General features: G+C 29.8%; 1 protein-coding gene across 1 annotated transcript; it reads right to left on the bottom strand.

Moving 5' to 3' along the window:
* Positions 1 to 11,407: 11,407 nt before the first annotated feature.
* On the bottom strand, positions 11,408 to 13,052 carry LOC126549222 (uncharacterized). The gene is made up of 3 exons (XM_050197800.1): positions 12,975 to 13,052; positions 12,762 to 12,911; positions 11,408 to 11,923 (listed from the first exon to the last, which is right to left on the bottom strand). The coding sequence occupies exons 1-3, from the start codon at positions 13,002 to 13,004 to the stop codon at positions 11,738 to 11,740; spliced, it is 366 nt and encodes a 121-aa protein (XP_050053757.1). The 5' UTR covers positions 13,005 to 13,052; the 3' UTR covers positions 11,408 to 11,737.
* Positions 13,053 to 19,952: the final 6,900 nt, after the last annotated feature.

Raw genomic sequence — 19,952 nt, 5'->3', positions numbered from 1 at the left:
ATTGTACCGCATAAATACATATTATATCCTGTGCATTTCTACATTTTGTAATTTATTATAGTATTATTAAACAAAGTTCAAGTTTTGAACAACAATATCGTTATGTATTTGAAGCCAACGCATTCCGTATCTAACGGTTTGTCTTCGTCTTGCAAACGTTCAAATAGCATACCTATTTGCTTTCCGCTGAACTAATTTTGTGTTGTTAGTTTTAAAATTATAGTGATAAGTGAATTGCTTCATTTTATCCGTTAGAAACTTTAAGTTTTTTTTTATCTGTAAGTATTTATATGTGGTTTTTGTTTTTGTATTTAATTTTTTAAGCAAGATATGACTTATAGCTTTATGAGTATAAATAAAATAATACGATTTAAAAATGCTCATAGCTCAAGTTGCAAAACAAGTTTCCAAATAATTTGCACAATAAGTTTTTTATGTTAAGACTACTTGAAACATATTTCGAAAAATATGTATTTTTCTGAAATAGCTATACACAATATACATTATACATATATCAGTATGGTATATAATACATTAATATATACCTACTGCGGCATCGAACAATATATACAATAATCCGATAATGCGAATTTTAAACAGATTTTATGTTAAAGCGACAAAAACACCGCCATCATTTATCGATTTGTCGAACAAGAGAAAAGCTTGACCCGTATATTATAAAAAAGGTTGTTATAATAATGTAATATTTTTGGTGTTCGTGACGTTTTTACACGGCCGTGGACAGACGGTAATCCTCTTAGAAAGACGGCATCGTTTATCTGTCATTGTGTGTTAAGAAGAAAATGTACGCTTATATGCCCATAGGTTATAATATAAGTATATGTATTGAACATTGGTACATCTCACGTGTGCACTCGTATTCTCACCTAAAGTGCCACATCGTAGGTATACCCGAGACCTGAATATGAAATATGAGAGACGTAATATACATATATGATTTTATTAAAGTATGACGTGCATAATACAAAATATATCTAACGGAAATTGTAATGTATAAATTTTATAAGCATATATTATAATAAGCAGCTGATGTCTAGTATTAAATATAGTTAATCGTATAATTTTCATACGCTTGTCGTATAATTTCAAAACTCTTAATATTGAAAAAATATATATGCACGGATAACATTTGAATGATTTTAATATAATTTGTTTTTGTTTTAAGTAGAAACTTAATTGTGCTGACTTCTTAAATATTTTTAATACGCATTCGATATGCCTAATGTTATATGATTAAAATTTACTGAAATAGGTATAGGCATGATAGAAATAAGAGTTTTTAACAAATAATCTATTGCGTAGGTATCAGGTCCATGCTCATAATAGTCATATACTTACTTCACTGCCGTCCTACAATCCTATCGGATCTGACTAAATAATATTATCATATAGTTGTGTTTACGACGAGATGGATTTGATAAAATAACAGTATTATTGACGTACAGAATAAAATATTAATTAGTCAACGTCAGTTATTATTATGTAATTTATCAAATGAACATTTCGTGTTTAAGATTTCTATGTAATATATATTATTTTTATACTCTTAAATATATTTTTTTTAACTTAGGTGTGGGTATACGTGTCAGGTGGATACATACTTTATACTAGTAGTTAGAATAAAAGATTTGTCAGACGTGTGACGTGTCCGATGTAATAATGTTCTCCAAAACAGTGCAGTCTCCGCATTTTACTGTTTGGGAAAATGAGTATAAAAATTCTACTGCTCACAGCATTTATTTTACCTGGTAAAAATGCATATATGTACCTATAATATATATATATATATACTCGTATTAATATATTACATATTATGTATGTATGTATGCGTTTTTAATTGTATTCAGTCGCGCTCACCGTAAAACCCAATAGTGATAAATGCAGTCCATCGCGTTAACGAACACACATTTTACAGTAGAAAATACGAATATATTATGTAATATATTATAATATATTAGGCGTACTCATACAAGCTGTACACGTCTATATGTATACATAGTTAAATAATATTATAAATATATTCACCTATAGGTACCTAATAAAAAAGCATACGTTATGACGTCGTGTCCGACATATATAAAGTGCTGTACAGGGTTTTCGGAATAAATTTATATGTTTTGTTGAAGAAAAAAAAAACCGGGATCGCTCGGAACGTCGTCATTATACAATCTCGATGAGACGCTATAAACGAAAAATTGAGATGTATACGATCGCGAGAAACGTCTTATTATTATCGCGGCAATAATCTCGCTGCAGCAGATCGTATTATTATTATTATTATTATTGTTGTATACATACATAATATTATATTATTATACACCCGTCATGAGGCGGACCCGGTGCTGCTGGAGTAACCGTTGACGGGGGTGGTGGAGCGGGCGCGCGGGAGTCGAGATAGACTGTGGGATACAAACTGTCGGACAGCTGCGTTTATAAAATGCATTATTATCATTACTATTGTCGGAGAACCTAAAGAAAATCGTGCTGGCGGAATAATCGAAAACTGACCCACATGTTGCACCCTAGTCTCGGGGCATTACAGCGTGCTATACTGGGATAATAAAGACTTCTATACGAGATTTCGTAAATTTTGTATAATATATTAAATTATCTTCTCTCACCCGCTCACCCTTTCTCTCACGATTTCTGCTTGTATAGGTGTATATGCATTGTGCGTATACATTATAAGAGTGTGATGTTCGCCTACACCTTTTCACGAACACCCCGCTGTGTCTCGGTGGCAAAGACGGCAGCCACAGCTACATAAAAACCGAAATCGACGCTGTTACCAACCCGAAGAAAAATAAATAATAATACACACATCGCTGCACAGTACAATTATTTTACACACGCACATATAAAATATGTTCGTATATATAGTATAAAAATATAGGGGTATATCGACTCATAGTAGCCGGTTTGGTAACTCAGCGCATTTAACCCTTAACCGCTGTGGTGGATGTGGTGACGAAAACGTGTTCGGATGACAGGACTTTGGTTTTACTTTTACTCGGCAATATAGTATGCATATATAGTACATATTATATCCAATGACTGTGTATACCTTTCGAAAGGGTTGCACATAAAGTATAGGCGGGTTAGGTGTGTGTGTGTGTGTGTGTGTGTGTGTACATAATTGTTGTACATAATGTACATATAGTATGAAAATATATAAATAGCAGTTAAATGCATACTCCCGGAAAAGATTATTATTACATCGAATAAGTATTCCGTGTTATAGGAGTCGTAACGTTGCAATGAAAAATCGAGTGGGTATCTCATCTTCTATAGCAGGTGAACGTTTAATTATTGTATACATAACGATAAATGCGCAGATGCCGTAGATGGTATTATTTTTTTCGGATTATACTTAACGTACTTCGAACGATTAACAAAGGAATTTAACAGTACACTATATAAATTAAAAACAAACCAAAGTATTAAAATATTTATAAACAATACATGGAGAGATCACTACGTGAGCTATTTAAGTTGATTTATTATTTATTTGCAGATCATAAAAAAATAAAAATTACTTGTCATCGTTTACCACAATATATTCTTTATTTACCTACTTTCGAAGATTTATGGCTACTTTTTTCCCTTTATTTTTCATTCTGTCGGAAGCCGATCGAATTTATCTTTCTATATATCTTGGTGGCGTCCTCGTCCTTAAATGTTTCGCACGTATTCTTTACGTTTTTAAAATGTAATCCATTAAAAATACATTTATAAACTAAAATACTTAAATAAAGGTAAAGAAGCCACCCCCGAACACTATTGTTAAAATGATGCATTAGTCGTTTACTCGTTTATCATTTTTACTCTTACTACCTATAAAAAGAAATCAATAGAATGTTTATTCAACATAGAGATCTAAATTAAGATATCTGTATACAATTCGTATTATGAATGCAGTACATAGTGTTTTTACATTTATTACTTATCTCATACATGCCTTTCAAATCATTTAATAAAAAATAAATCATTGAAAAAGCCTCAGTCATACTGCTGACTTCCTAAAGTTAAAATTGTATTCTAGTTCAATATTGAATCGAGAAAATAAAAGGGAAACAAACGAGTAGATATCGATATTGCAGTACACAATATTATATACATAGGTACTATCAAATTCAATACTCAAACAATACAATAATCGTATAGAATACTATTTTGAGTTTAAATGTTAACGTAATGGATAACATATTGTGACCAAATATATTTTGTCACGATGTGTTTAAAAGTTATAACTACAAATTTATCATAATAAATATTGTATAGTTTAACATCGATGTCGGTTATAGGACATAAATTATTATTGTAAAATGCATGATAAACAATCATTTTACGACACTACAAGGTTTCATATATTTAATATTGTTTAGTTCGACCCTAAAGGACAAAACATATTGACTTAATGGGCGTATAATAATATGTAAACATAATACACATGCACTAGGTATGAAATGATTTCAAACGAGTCAACAAAATAACCCTATGAAAATATATTAGTGTTGGGCTATATAATATAAACGACAAACGTGAATTTATGTATACATATTATAATATATAGCATTACAATAAAATCATTTCTAGGAGGAGAATACACACACAAGGGATAATATATGAGTATATTTAAACGTTTCTTTTCCGAAGTCAAGGCCGTGCGTTGAATGTGTTTTTTTTTCACCCTATATAATATATTATGTAGATGCTAGCAGTGGCGGCGACCGTCCGTCGCGGCCACCTAACCTAACCTACCTATAAAAGTGTTTTGTCGCGTCGTTCGGTGTTCGGTCGCGATAATATATTATACACGTTGTATTATATTATTATAATATAAAAGAGGGAATAATAAGACCGAAATGTGTTTTTTTTGTATACTGCATACGTACATAACAATACGCTTTGGCGTCGACGTCAGCATTGTGACTGTGCGTGTATAGCCAGATTATATGAATAATAAGGGGTGCAGTGTGAGCGATGACGATAATATAGTTGCGTATAATACTATATACTATCGCTGAACAACGGACTGCTGCAGCTATAGTCTACCCGACGACGGGACTTATTGCGCACAGGTACCTGCCCCCGCGGAGCTCACAGTGACGTGGTTGTTGAGTGTGATAGAGGGGTATTGATTGGTTGTTCAGTGATGTAATTCAACGGTGGATATTCCATAAGCGGGTTCTCCCGTGTGGGTCCTGTCAAAGCTAAATAACGACCCGACTAAAAATTTACAGATCACGCTCAGACCTTGCCACCATGGGCAGTTGCAACTTACCTAAAGGAATGCAATCTATTATAAAAGATAAAAGCGACTAAATGTTTATCAGAATTGAAATGGACGGTTTGGAAAAAAAACTAGAAATAATGTATTGCTTAGAGAAGATCGAATACTGGGCCAATTATAAAAGTCGGTAAAATCCGTTAAAAGTTAACGGTTATAACAAGTTATAACACAATCGGCACAATTAAATAGGATTTGGGACTTAAATATGGAACCAGGAAAGGTTACAAACATAGACAAGAAGCGGAAAATGAAAGTAAAAGCAAATTGATGGGCAGCATATTATACACAAATTACCCAGAAAAAAAACTTTTGTAGTAACATAACTGCTATAGCTCAGAAAGTAGCAATGATCATTGTAATAGGCGATTTTCGTGTTAACCTAAAATACAACAATACCATCAAAACATAAAGAAAACGTGTATGATAATAAAAACACCTGTCAGTTTAACTTAGATGAATGCATATATTATAATGGAAAAAAATACTAACCAGAACGGCTAAACAAAATAAGTCGTCGGTGTACACTGAGAATAATACGAAATAAATACCTAAAAAAAAGTAATGCAGGCTTATTTAGGATTATTTTTATCCGCATATATTTGTGATCCATCGGTTTTACACGTAATATTGTTTATTATTATTTTCGAATAAAAAGAAAAGTTATACAGAATTTATATCTGAACGTCAAAAGTATACCGTTTATGTATACATATTATGTTACATGAACACTAATTGTCGTAAGTCCGTAGCGTTTTTTTTCCACTGTATATTATCTTCATTGTTATGTGCAATTGAAAATAATAATATTAAGTTTATATAATTTTTTTACGCTTGAAATACAAAGTTTATTGTGCTAGAATGAATGCACTAGTTATTCCTTATTAATATGAAAATACAACAAGACAAGTGTGTACCCATATTGCCATATATATTGTCATATTGTCATTTTAAAGTTTTTAACTCTGTAATATAGCGAATAGTCAATACTCAATATAGAGATAATCTCAATTAGAAATAACTGGTGTAACTATTATATGTTATGTATATTTATTATGAATATATAATATTATCATAAATAACAATATGGCTTAGATTTCTTTCTTAGATTAAGAATTTAAACTTGAAACCACTTTTATTTAAGTACGAAATTATAACACAAGTTAATCAGACATATCACTTAAGGCTTATAGCTTTATATTAATATATTACTTAAATTTTAAATAATATTTTAATCGACTAAAAATTTAAACAAACTGATAAATGTATAAATTATTTTATAATACTTAATCTATATTCACTTATTTAATATTTTGGTGTTCATTATAATTTTAAATGTAGGTATAAGGTAAATGCATTATTAGTGAGCATTACGCAAATAACCGTTTAGATACACCTACATCGATTATAAATTGCTTTTAATTAATCTGAATAGACTTAGAACATAAATTAGGAAGGTATTTTGTAGATAAGTAGAAGGTATAGACGGCATAGTTAAAATACCTTGGAAAAGTAAACAGGGTGGTAATAAATAAACAGTCCCGGTCGGGCAGCACATGATTTTTCACAAAACAAGCCATATTGTAGTGACGAAAGGATTTAACAATCCCACTTTTTTCCCAATAGACATAAATATTTATCAAACTTGTTTAGCTCGTTCAACGAATCATTCCATTAGTAGTATATAATATCGTTAGAAGAAGGTCCTATTTTGACAAACGCTATTGTCACTTTGAGCACGAAAACCGGTGAGATCTTATCCAGCTGGGAGCAAGTTTCTATATGCCCTACAATCTACAGAGTATGGGTCACAGATGTGGCCATGCAACAAGTTTTAAGATTAAAAAACATCCCTTTTTTAATATATCATTATTTTTCACCCAAACACATGTACACTGAGTGTTTATATAATATATATAGGTATAATATAAACGAAATAATAAAAAAAATTAATATTTTTCACCCAGATTTCCATCTATTGGCGATAGTGTGATACTATTGTGATCATAGTAATGAATGGTTAAATTTTATTGCTGATAGACTAGATCTATACTTATCTAAGCTTTAAAATTTACAAACAATGGGTAGACGAAACAAGCCTTTTCTCGCGTCATCAGTAAATTATAAGCTAAAAAAAGAGTATAAATTAACTTTATTTTATTTTTAATGGACAACATACAGTAGGTAAATGTATAGTATAAGTTGTGTAGGTGCGTATAAGTGGATAACTTATGTATAAAAATGTTCAGAGAATTTGTAAATTTAATGCTTGAAAATGATGGCTATATTATGGAAGGCGTTTAGGATTAGCAAAAATCAAATATTCAAAACTACCTATATACTTATAGTATATCTAATAAGTTGCATATTATATTTCTTTATTATAATTGTGTCTAACAATATAGAAAAAAAATGTGTTAATAAATATAAATTTACTGTTAAGGATGTTTGGGGGGAGGGAATCGCCCCTTCGACTTATATTAATACCTACTGTAAGTATTTTGCACCCAGATTACAAAGTATTAAAAATAATTTATATTATTAGTACTATTAAGTTTGAAAACTTTTAATTTTTCAGTAAAACTACTCCATTATAGTTAACTAAGATATTTTTTCATGATATTTATTTCTATCGACAGTATTATATTACACAATATTTAATATCGTTATACACTGTTAATTGCACAGTGTATAATAATATCACTTTAGAGAACACAATTCTATGGACAACTACAAATAACCATGATTATATTATATTCATCAAGTTCAGGGGTTATAATTATTTAATGTTATTGGGTGGTTGATACGGACAGAAACTTATCATGTTCTTTAATTTACTTTAAATTATTACTATGTTTACTATACATTATTGTATAGTAAAAATACGTATAAGAATCAATTTATGTTTTAAGTTATATGATATTTACCAAACGATTATACAAGAATTATCTAATGCTATAAGTATATTCTTTTAAACTATATTATAGTTTGAGATTTTTATTATAAGACATAATGTTAACTATTTGGATTATGCAATAAAATATTATTGTTTTAATTATTATTTATTAGATTGGAACAAATTAGTGTACTAATCTCTAGAATCAGTAATCACACACTAGTTTTTACTCTAATACAAATACCACCTTCTCTGAATTACCGATTGCGAAGATAATAATATTGTAGTAGTATTGAAGCCTCAGAATGCTCAAAGTTTTAACAAAAAACAATAAACAGGCCTCACAAACGATAGAATGGCCAAACTTAGGACGGGTATACAAGATAACCAATCACGGAAGATATTAAGATTTTGCGAGATGATGATGGGTAGTAGTGGGGATAGGAGGCGGATTATTGAATATAATTATATGGCAATTTATTTATTAATTGTTTACGTTTTTTATTCGCATTATTTGATTTACGCCACGGTAAATGAACCTACATAGTCATCAGCACCTTCTGATACGATAATAAACTCGATAATCGAGAACATTTTTAAACACTTGACACTTTTGATATTAATAAAATTAAATATGCAACACCGACCGTTTACATATATATATATATTATATATGTATAATGTATATAATATTTAATAGATCAACCGATGTTCGGACCTATAATATGTAAACATGTTGGTAATTTGTCATCAATGTTATGGTGACTTTATAAACGTATAAGGAAAAACATGTGTATATCATTATATCATATTATTTTACCGCGTCTTGAATTTCAGGCTATCAAAGTGCCGCATAATATAACTATGTATAAAGAAGAGTCGTCGTACTAGGTTCCATCAACCCGAACCGCATAGTTTAATACATGATGACGTAAATTCTACCGAAATTCAAATAATTCTTGAAACTCGAAAAATTCTACAGGCAAAACAACGCAATAGTAATAATTATTTTATTCTATAGAAATAGCCAATAGGATATAAGTAGGACACGATACATCTATTATTTGGTTATTGATATATTACAACAAAATTCAATGATTTCTAAAATTTATAATACTATTTATACTAATTATTCATATATTTTATCAGGTTAAAGATTAATAAGTGAATAGTATGTTTTAGTAAGTTCTGTATCCCCCGCAAATCCGGAGAATCCGGCTACCCCGCCCAGCCTATAGTTATATGCTATCGCGACCGTGCTCGGCCGTGCCCCCTCCCCTCTCATCCATGCCCGGCCATTCCCCCTCCCATCTTACCTATCACACACATACCCCCACACCCCTCAAAAAAATTATAATAATAATACCGTTTGAATAGTATTGAATAAGTAAATAAAATAATATACAATCGTTTAATACATATGATTGAAAGTCCATGGCTATAACTTACATGCCCCCCCCTCTTATCTATTCCTATCATATACATACCCCTCTTTTTATGTATATACCTTCCTTGGCACCCTCCAGGGATCCAGGTACCCCGCCCAGCCTATGCTATGCTATCGCGACCGTGCCTGGCCTTGCCCCTTCCCATCCATGCTCGGCCTTGCCCGGCCCCCTCTCATCCATGCCTATAACTTACGTGCCTAACCTAACCCCGAGACTATGGTATGTTATCACGAACGTGCCCGGTCTTCCCCTCTCCTACATGCTTATCGTATACATATACCCACCCGTACCCGACCATTACCCTCACCGGCCTCACCCAAACCCTCCCATCCATTCATATCTACTATCATATACTACATGCTATCCATCATATAATCATCATATTGTCAAGTTATCACTATCATATTATTATCAAGTTACCACTATCATATTATCAACTTATCACCCACGTTATGAATATATTATATATTAAACACATCATATTATCATATATATAACATACTATCATTCACATACCATTTTATTATATAAAATATACTATATTATTATACATATCCCTCCTCTACAACCCACCTCCCTATCCGATCGATCATACCAGCTCACGATCGTGTTCATGTATAAAGAAATAATATTAAGTATTATTAGCATTTAATTAAATAATATCCAGTATAACATCTATTATACAAATCGAATATAATATAATATAAGTAGGACGTAGGTAGTTGATATATTGTGAAAATGTTTCACTTTTAATTATCCTTTAATAGCTGTTGGACGGCTAATAGCTACCGATAATATTATAAAGTGTGAAATCTAATTTAAATCATATTCGATTTTCTTCTTTCGAAAATATTCCTACCTAGGACAAATAATTATATTTAACTATCATATAAATGTATTACAGTTTAATATATTGTTTAAAAGCACCAACGATTAAACATGTTATAAGGATACTTAGAAATGTCTCTCTATAAATTTTCGACTTTTCTGAGAATTTTTTTTTGAAATGTCGATAAACAAATTTTGGATGGCCAAAAATTCTTGAAAATTTAATACAAGGTTCCTTATGAGTTGTTCTTATTGTAGTTAAAAAAAATTCAAAATCGTTAGTCACATTTTTTTTTTTATAAGCGTTAATAGTTGAAATGTTTACGAAATATGTCAAAATTGCTAAAATATGTAAGTAATTTTGAAGTTGAAAAATCATAAAATTTTTTGTGTTTATATCTAAGGATAAAAAATTCAACACTAAGTTTTCCACAAGTTTTCCTTCATAACGATTTATCCTCAAACATATTTGTCATAATTCAGAAAGTATAAGTCGTAGACACTTGAAAATTTAACTAGTTATTTAGATTGGCATTTTCTTTACATTTACATGATTTAATTTTCAAAATATTTTGACTTTTTTTAAGCTATTTATAGACAACTGAAATTTTCGATTTTTCTGAATATTTTTTTTTGAAGTGCCGATTAAATTTTTTTGGCTGAGTCAAAATACTTGAAAATTTAATACAAAGTTCCTCATAACTTATTCTTATAGTGATAAAAAAATTATAAGAATACATAGGCACGATTTTTTTTCATTAACATTTGAAGTACAAATATTGACAAAAATTCGTCAAAATCATGAATATTTGTAAATTATTTTGTAGTCGAAAATTCATAAAATTTTTTGTATTTATATATAAGGATAAAAAATTCAACACTAAGTTTTCCATAAGTTTACCTTCAAATATCTTTACAGGAAACTCGAAGCGTCATTATAGGAAAAATGTTATAACCGTTTGAATTTTAAATTTTTACGAAATCGCGTAACGATAACGATTTGTCCTTTAATAAGTCAAATGAATTTAAATATTTTTTATAATTCAAAAATTACAAGATGTAGATACTTGAAAATTTCACCAGTTATTTAGATTGGCATTTTCTTTACATGATTTAATTTTCCATATGCTTATGTATGGGAAGCTATAAGATCGGCCATTGCGTCAAGTACCCTGAAATCAAAGGACGCAACAATAAATTTAACAAATTCAACAAATTTAGGAATAATATAGATTCCCATGAATAATAATAATATCACCAATAGTTATTACAATTGTAACCATTCGAAAAATAAGATGTGAAAATATATATATAATTAAAATTAAATATAAAAAAAACTATATAGGTACTTGGCGCAATGGCCGATCTTATAGCTTCCCACACATAAGCATATGGTGAGGATTCATTAGCCCTCGTATTGTTGAAGTCTTCTTTCAATCCCTATAAAAAAAAAAAAAAACATTGAATATTAGATTTTCTCGTATTTTACTAATTTAAAAACGGAGAGGTTCAACCGGGGAGGCAATTTATTTTACTATAAATATAGAGGGAGAAAAGAAAACAGTTTTTGCTATGTATGTGTGTAAGTTTAAGTACCTAGTTTAAATAAAGGGTTTTAAGTTTTTACGTCGTTGCTTATATTTGGTGTCGCCTTGTACGTTTGAGTCGGATCTTAAATCGATTAATTTATTATCGTTGAGGACAAAGGTTTTGTCTAATACTCTAATTACAATTCAATTATTATTATTTGCACATCTAATGTAGACGTGTAAAAATAACTGAGAACTTTTCATATTCAATTAATGTTAAACATAGTTTAATTACCTTGCATATAAACGACAATAAATTACATTAGTTTGACAAACATTGACTTCGCCCGTCTCAAGCAAATACAAAATTTGATCTAGTCGACTATGACACTGGCTGTAGTATTTACATACTTACTTACCCTAAATTCAAATATAAAAAACTCTACACCCGACGCCTTAGCCCACTAGGCCATGAGCCCACAAGTTATTTAATTGATATTTGCGCATATAAGTTGAAATAACGAAGAATAAAAAACTATGATAAAAAACGAAAACTGAGTAAAATTTCTTTTTTAGTAAACATTTTCCCGGGGACGACAATGCCATCGCAAGGGGATAAGTTGTGGATAAACGTTTTTAAATCTCCCTGTAATTTTAAAAACGGGGATAGAACCGAATAATACTACCTACTTACGGGCCTAGAAGTTTGTCTTACAGACGTACGAAATACATTTTCAGTTGTGACTTACCAGTATCATCGGTTCCAATTTTCTGGCATCAAAATCTATTACAATAATAAGTAATAAACAAAATATGATTATCACAAAAACAAAATTCAACATTTTAGAGTACATTTTGAATTTTTCTTTGATTATTAATGTTTGATTATCATCTTCAATCTATAACATAAGAATAGTTATTAATTATTATTATTTTCACTCAAAAACTTCTATGAAACTTACTTGTACGTAACACGATTTGTTCATGTCCATTACTACAAATAATTGAATTGAATTGATATATTTACTTATAGAATAATAATTCAGGTTGCCATGTTCCTAATATTTGTTGTTAGCCAGTTAAATAAGGTTGTTTGAGCAATAATATTATTAACATATTTTTTAATGAGTGTATATTATTTAATATATTTTTTTTCAATCAACATTTTCGAAGAACTTATAAGGTAAAGGTAATGAATAGGACTTGATACACAACGTTATTATTTGAATATATATACATATATATTTTATTTACAATTTTAAATTTTAAACAAATTTTTATCTTCATGTTAATAGAAGTTTATTGAAATCGTAGCAAAGTGATTTAAATTTCATACTAAGGTGTTAAGAAACTGAGCATATCACTCATTCTCTAAAAGGTGTGATGAGGAGTAATATGTTATATATAGTATACTATACACTCAATGTATTACATGTTTTTATGATATTTTAGAAATTATCAACACATATTACGTAATAAAAAGCTTAAAATTTAAAATTATTACTAACGAAATAGTTAATATATATCACATTAAGATACGAGATTTCCTTTGAGGGGGTGGATATAATTATCCAACAGACATACCTGTATATCGAACTTACACAGAATAAGAGAAAAATGGTATGTAATTTTTTTATTTTGTTTTGTTTCATGGTAAGAAATAATTCTATCCCTGTAATTAATGATTTGTAACTACTTTTATGGTTAGAAGAATTGACGGGTGACACCACTCCAGACATTTCGACGTGTATGAAAATCATGAATTCATCGTTAGAGAGCCGGGAGATAAGAAACTCCATAATATTCGATCTAAAAACGTGTAATGGTAAACTATTGAATGACTAAGAGGAGGGAACTATATCGTTATAATAATTATCCCTTAAACTATATCAGGAGTGGTATGTCAACGAATCGATTTGTGTATGAAAAAATGTGCACACGCATCATTAGTACTACAGGTAATAAATTTGGTTGGTCGTTTGCGCATCGCGCATTTTAACAATATAAAGGTGCCTAACCTACCTACTATAATAGCAGGTATAATAACGATCGACCTATATTTCTAGAAAGATCGAACAGTCGATCGCGATTGACTGGTTGCCCAGTGGTTGGCGACCAGTAGAAACAAATATAAAAATAAATGAAGAGTCAACCCGTTTACTAATGAAGGAAATAATAAATATACAATTCTTAAACGAAAATTATTTTAAGTACACAAGTGGGGAAATAAATCGGCAACAATTTTTAAAAATAATGGGACACAGGTTTAATATTTTAATAATTATGTATTTTTTTTTTTTTTTATTATTAATGTAAATAATAAGTAAGTAATGACACGCAATTATAACGAATCTATATTATAGTCTCATTGGATGAACATATACGTAATTTATAAAAATATATAGGAGTTTTAGGAAAACCCCTAATGCCTTTTTTAACAATAGCGATGCGCAAACGGCCTACAAATAAGGTAATTCGTAACAATAGCTATAGGAAATAATCCTATGCCTTTTCAATCACACGTATTAAATGCTCCTATATTATTTAGTTTACTTATTCAAAACTATTTAAACGGTATTATTATTATAACTTTTTTTAGGGGGGGTATGTATGTGATAGGTATAGAGGAGAGGGGGCAAGGCCGAGCACGGTCGCGATAGCATAGAATATAGATCTATAAGGCTGGGCACCCCGCCGGATTCGCCGGATTTGCGGGGGATACAGAACCTACTAAAACATACTATCTAAGTGTATTCTTTGAGAGTCTAGAAATTTAGTTTAAGTCGTTTAGCCATTCAAGGTGACGTCTTCTTAATTATAGTTTGATTTACTTAAAAATTGTATACATATTATACATACTAGTACGAGTGTCGAGTATATTATATTATCTATTATCGTATATTATGTAAACTATTTAAGTACTTATTTAATAACTGAATTTGCCGAAAATAAAAATAATGTATTTTAGCTATTAAATATACAATAATAATTTTATTATGTTGCAGGCGTTTTCGATTGTGGAACATTTAACATTGGTGCTGTCGATCTTTAACATTAATTGTAAAACGCATCTATTTATAATAATATTATGCCTGCGTTTATTTTGCATTAAGGTGAGATAACGAATTTTTTTTTATTATTAAATTAAAAAATATTTTTCTAAATTGTTGTATGATATGTATAAATAGAATATAAAAGATAAAAGGCTCTTATAGAATTTAGTCACATCATATATTTTGTTAATCATATAAATATAATCACGTTTAAATATTTATTTTATAGATATGGATACAAATATATTAGTTATTATGTTAGAACATTTAGAACTAATTTATTTAGAAAACTAAAAAAAAATGTATAATGTACTTATGCAGACCATAACAATAGTATAATTCAAAAAATATAATCTTATAATAGTTGATGTTATCGTAATTTTTAATACGAATATCTTTCTTATTAGATTCATATACGAGATAAGAATCAAACATTTTTTTTTTTTATTGGAGTCGATGTTGGCCATAATTATGGTTAATAAATAATAACATTGCAGTATTCTATACCGTGAGATAGGCAAGTGGTGAATAAATAATTAAAGTAATAAAAACAAATAAAAATAGTAAAATAGTGACGGTTACAACGCACATATTATAAGCTCTACAAGTATTATAATATAGAGTTCTAAAATAGAGTTTAGGTAATCGCGAAAAAGACTTTGTGTAAAGTTGGCCCACTTTAATCGCGAGATATTATTCGTGTGCAGATCTCTCTTGTTCGTGATTTCGTGTACTTGTACGATACGAAAAAATCTTGATTTTCTCTGATGATCACGAGGAAGACATGTGTGTGTGTCCAAGAATGTAGGGCCTGCTGCAGACATTGGCCCCGATGCTTATAAGACATAGGATGAGTCGGTGCAGCGTGACGCAGTCGGTGGTTCAGTGAACTTAAAAAAAAAATGTAATAATAATAATATTAAAAATGATAAACAACTTTACGACAGTCGCTGGAACACATGAAGCGTACCTACACATATATTATATTATACGCTACCTCGCTACATACGCCCAAAAAGAATTCGTGCACTCTTTTCATTTTCGTCTTCGTGACGGTATACAGGGTGTCTCGCACTCTGTTCACCTGTTGTACTCAACCTATTCGTATGCATTATATTCCTACAAGACTCACCCAAAATTATTGGAATACCCAATGAAAATCAGTGAATCGAATTTTGAAATGTTTTTATAAATCAGCTTTATACACGGATAAATTAATTTATACATCAATGAATAAAATAATCTTGGGAATTCGTTTTACCTATTGATTTTAAGTATATAAATATAACGACATATATTACAAATCCGTAGCTCTCCACAGATTATAATATTATAGTTAATCAAAACCATAGTACCTACTCTAAAAATATTACTTGAAAAATAAAGTTATGCTGGCGGTAAGACACCCTGTAGATGGTTCGTGTATACTAGACACTATGTTTCTTTTAAGGGGCACACGTTATACGCGCGTGTTTAATAATGTACACCTATAGTTATGTAATGTAAGCACTCGGGCGCGTAATAACAAAGGCGTGACTTGGAATTTTTTGTCGTGTTTTTTTCTAATTAATTATCATTGCTATAAGGTCATTAGGTATCGCGAGCCGCTTGCAATCACGGTTTAATTGTTCGCGAGACAGTGCCCCTATAAAACATATAATATACGTATCTACATGCAGCGTCCAAGAATATAACATGTTTGAATCCATCACTCGTCGGCCGGGTTACAGGTACCTATATGCCCGTCAACGTGCGCTATATTATAATATATGATGTGCCAAGGTATAATAATAATAATAATAATAATAATAACATTATAATAGTTACGAATATGGCCATTGGCTACACAACCGTGGCTATCATGACCCTTTATACATAGGTATTAGGTACCATACATAACGTTCTGCGGCCGCTGTGTTACAGTTTATTATAACGACAACAGAAATAATAATAATAATAATAAAAATAATAATGATAAAGACTATTATTATTTTATTTTTTTCGTATCATGAACGACCTGCAATACCTAAACTGGCAACTTGTCCAGACAAGTACAGCAAATTACCGATATATTTTATACAATATTTACGTCAGTACATATCGTAATATAATTCACGTGTACAACCGTATTATTTATATAGTTTAATAGTTATATCTATAAAATTGTTCTGCGTCTTGTAATTTACGTTGTTATAGTAACGTATACGCCCGCTTTCTAAAAACTTTCAGTCGGATTTGCAAAGAAATAATAGAATGTTTTGAATAGTCGCGTTTCCGTACACTACTCCACGCGTGTATTATTATTATGCGATCCTCAAATAAGTTTACATTTTAAAATGGGATAATTATAAGGAATATTAAATATAAATTTTATAGACCACAATATATACAAGTATAGATTTTAGATTAAAAAAAAAAACAAGTTGCAAAATTACTAATCTTGTTAAACAGCTATTAATAGTTAGAGAATTGATAGTTGATTTATAAGTTTATAATAATTATAATGATATATTATATATTATAATTTAAATATGATAAACTAGCTGTCCCGACGCGGCGTTGCCCGTGTATTTGTTTTTTTTTTGGCATTTTCGTAGGCCGTGTGTTAGTGTTTACTATAATATTAAAGACATGAAGTATCTACATTGAAATTCGAAAGTGTGTATTTTAATCATAAAGTATTTAGGTATAATCGGTCAATTTATACAAATTATAAAATAAAAATGGATAAATATTTGTGATTAATATGGTTTTCAGACTTCATATGTTTAGGTTTTAATTACAAATACATTATAAACACTATGGCATTATATTGTAACCATTAGTTATTATACATCATATATCTAAATATATAAAAAGAAGTGTACATTTTAAATAAATTTTATAACTCAAGATCCACCAAACCGATTTCGATAAAAATTTCAGGGCATATTAAGATTGACATTTAGATAGTTTCTGTGAAGTTTGTACGCTGTGAAATTATTAATTTCGGAGTTATCACCTTTTAAGTGCAAAAAAAAAAAAATAATTTTTTTAATTTTCGGTAACCATGGTAACAATTTTTTACTATTATTATTTATTTTCCCCGTTTTTGTAACATTTTCACATTTTCCACTGATGATTCGCTCCTACTGATTGCGGGAGAAGGTTCTTATGTAATACAATTTTAGGAAAATCCACCAGAAAAGTATGAAATCTGGATGTAAAAAAACAACAACAATGACTTCACTGTCCAGCAAGAAAATAAACTATATTTTTGTTTATTGTAAGGTTCCTATTGGTTAAAATTGAATATAATAGTTGTAGACCTGTTGTTATATTTTGTCAAAACCTTAAAAAAAAAAAAATTAACGAAATAAGTCAATGTCCACCGTAAATCTCAAAACCACAGTAATAGACTAACAAAACAAGTTATACCTACCAAGTTTTATTGTTTTATCAACAGGCAACAATATAAAAACCACGAGATGGCATATTATTGTAGTTTATCCACCATAGTAAAAAATAAAAAATTGATATAACTTTGAAACTTAAGGGTTAGAGATTATAAACTTACTTACACATCTCGGGGGGTCCGCAATCCACCATGGATGGATTGCCTACGCCCTATTTGTAATTTACTGCTCGTATAATCATAAGAGAGTCACAGCAATGGCAAGCAGAATGAATATAGTATTATTACTTGTGTAAACCGCTGACTGATAAACGTAGAGCCTGAATAATGATAGATCGATGCTTGTAATTTACACGGTACATTCGTTAAATACTTAAATCGTACCACAAATTTAGTGTACAACAAGAAACCATTTTACAAAATTCGCATATTAAAGTGGTGCTTGCACAAATTTTGATCACCGTTAAACCGAATATTAAATAACAAATTAATCAAAACTCGAATCATATGATAGAATCGGCATTTTTTACGGGCAACGAAGAGCACGGGGTCAGCTAGTATACATATATACGTGTATACATGGTTTATTTTGAAATTTATTTTGAGCTGATATAACTTATATTGGATTTATTATCAGCCATCCATGCTTGTAACATGTGTTCTACACCCTGTTAGGTTCTCTCAATAATTCTCTGACTTTGAGGTTGTTTAAAGCAACCATGCACGATAATACATTCTGGCCAAAGGAATTTAAATTTATTAATTACGGAATTTACAAATTCGCGGCTATTCTCACTCTGTGATATTTTTGGAGCGCCAAATGTCAACGATATGGATAGTAATTCAGCTGTTCTTTTAATTTCTAATGATTTTAGAATCACAAATGTTGTTGTATATTCTTGGTAATTTAGTATTCATTTAAATTTGCCATCTGATACAAACTGAAAATCCACTAGATCAATTTGTGCTTTTTCATTGAAATCTACAGCTGTGATTTTATTACTAGCAGCAGGTTTTATTACAAATTTTCTATTCATTGGTTTTTCACAATTGCACGTTTCACATATTGTTAACATTTTAATTAATGGTCTTGGTATACATAATAATTATACGTATCATGTAACGAATTTCATAATTTCACATTACCTCCATGGCCTGTCCCAAAATGATATATATTCTTTAATTTTATTAAAAAGATCTTCGTAACACATCAAATATCTAAACTGAATGTTTTTTTTTTAATTTTGATTTTATAAAATGTAATATATTCAAGGCTTAAATTAAAAAAATATATATATATCGTACAAATATTCTAGATACCTCAATATCACAATATCTCCTAAACTAATATTATAATATTAATATAGATTTCGACAAAATCGTTTTTAGTAGTTCTGAATAATTAACTGATTTAATAATAATTTGAAATATTTTTTTTGTGTTGTGTGCCTTTTAGTTTTTTAAAAAAATTTTAGTTAGTCATAATTTATACT

Source organism: Aphis gossypii, chromosome 1, assembly GCF_020184175.1.
Source record: "Aphis gossypii isolate Hap1 chromosome 1, ASM2018417v2, whole genome shotgun sequence".
NCBI lineage: Eukaryota > Metazoa > Arthropoda > Insecta > Hemiptera > Aphididae > Aphis > Aphis gossypii.
The sequence above is the reverse complement of the archived record's forward strand: the minus strand, read 5'-3'. Positions and strand labels throughout refer to the sequence as shown.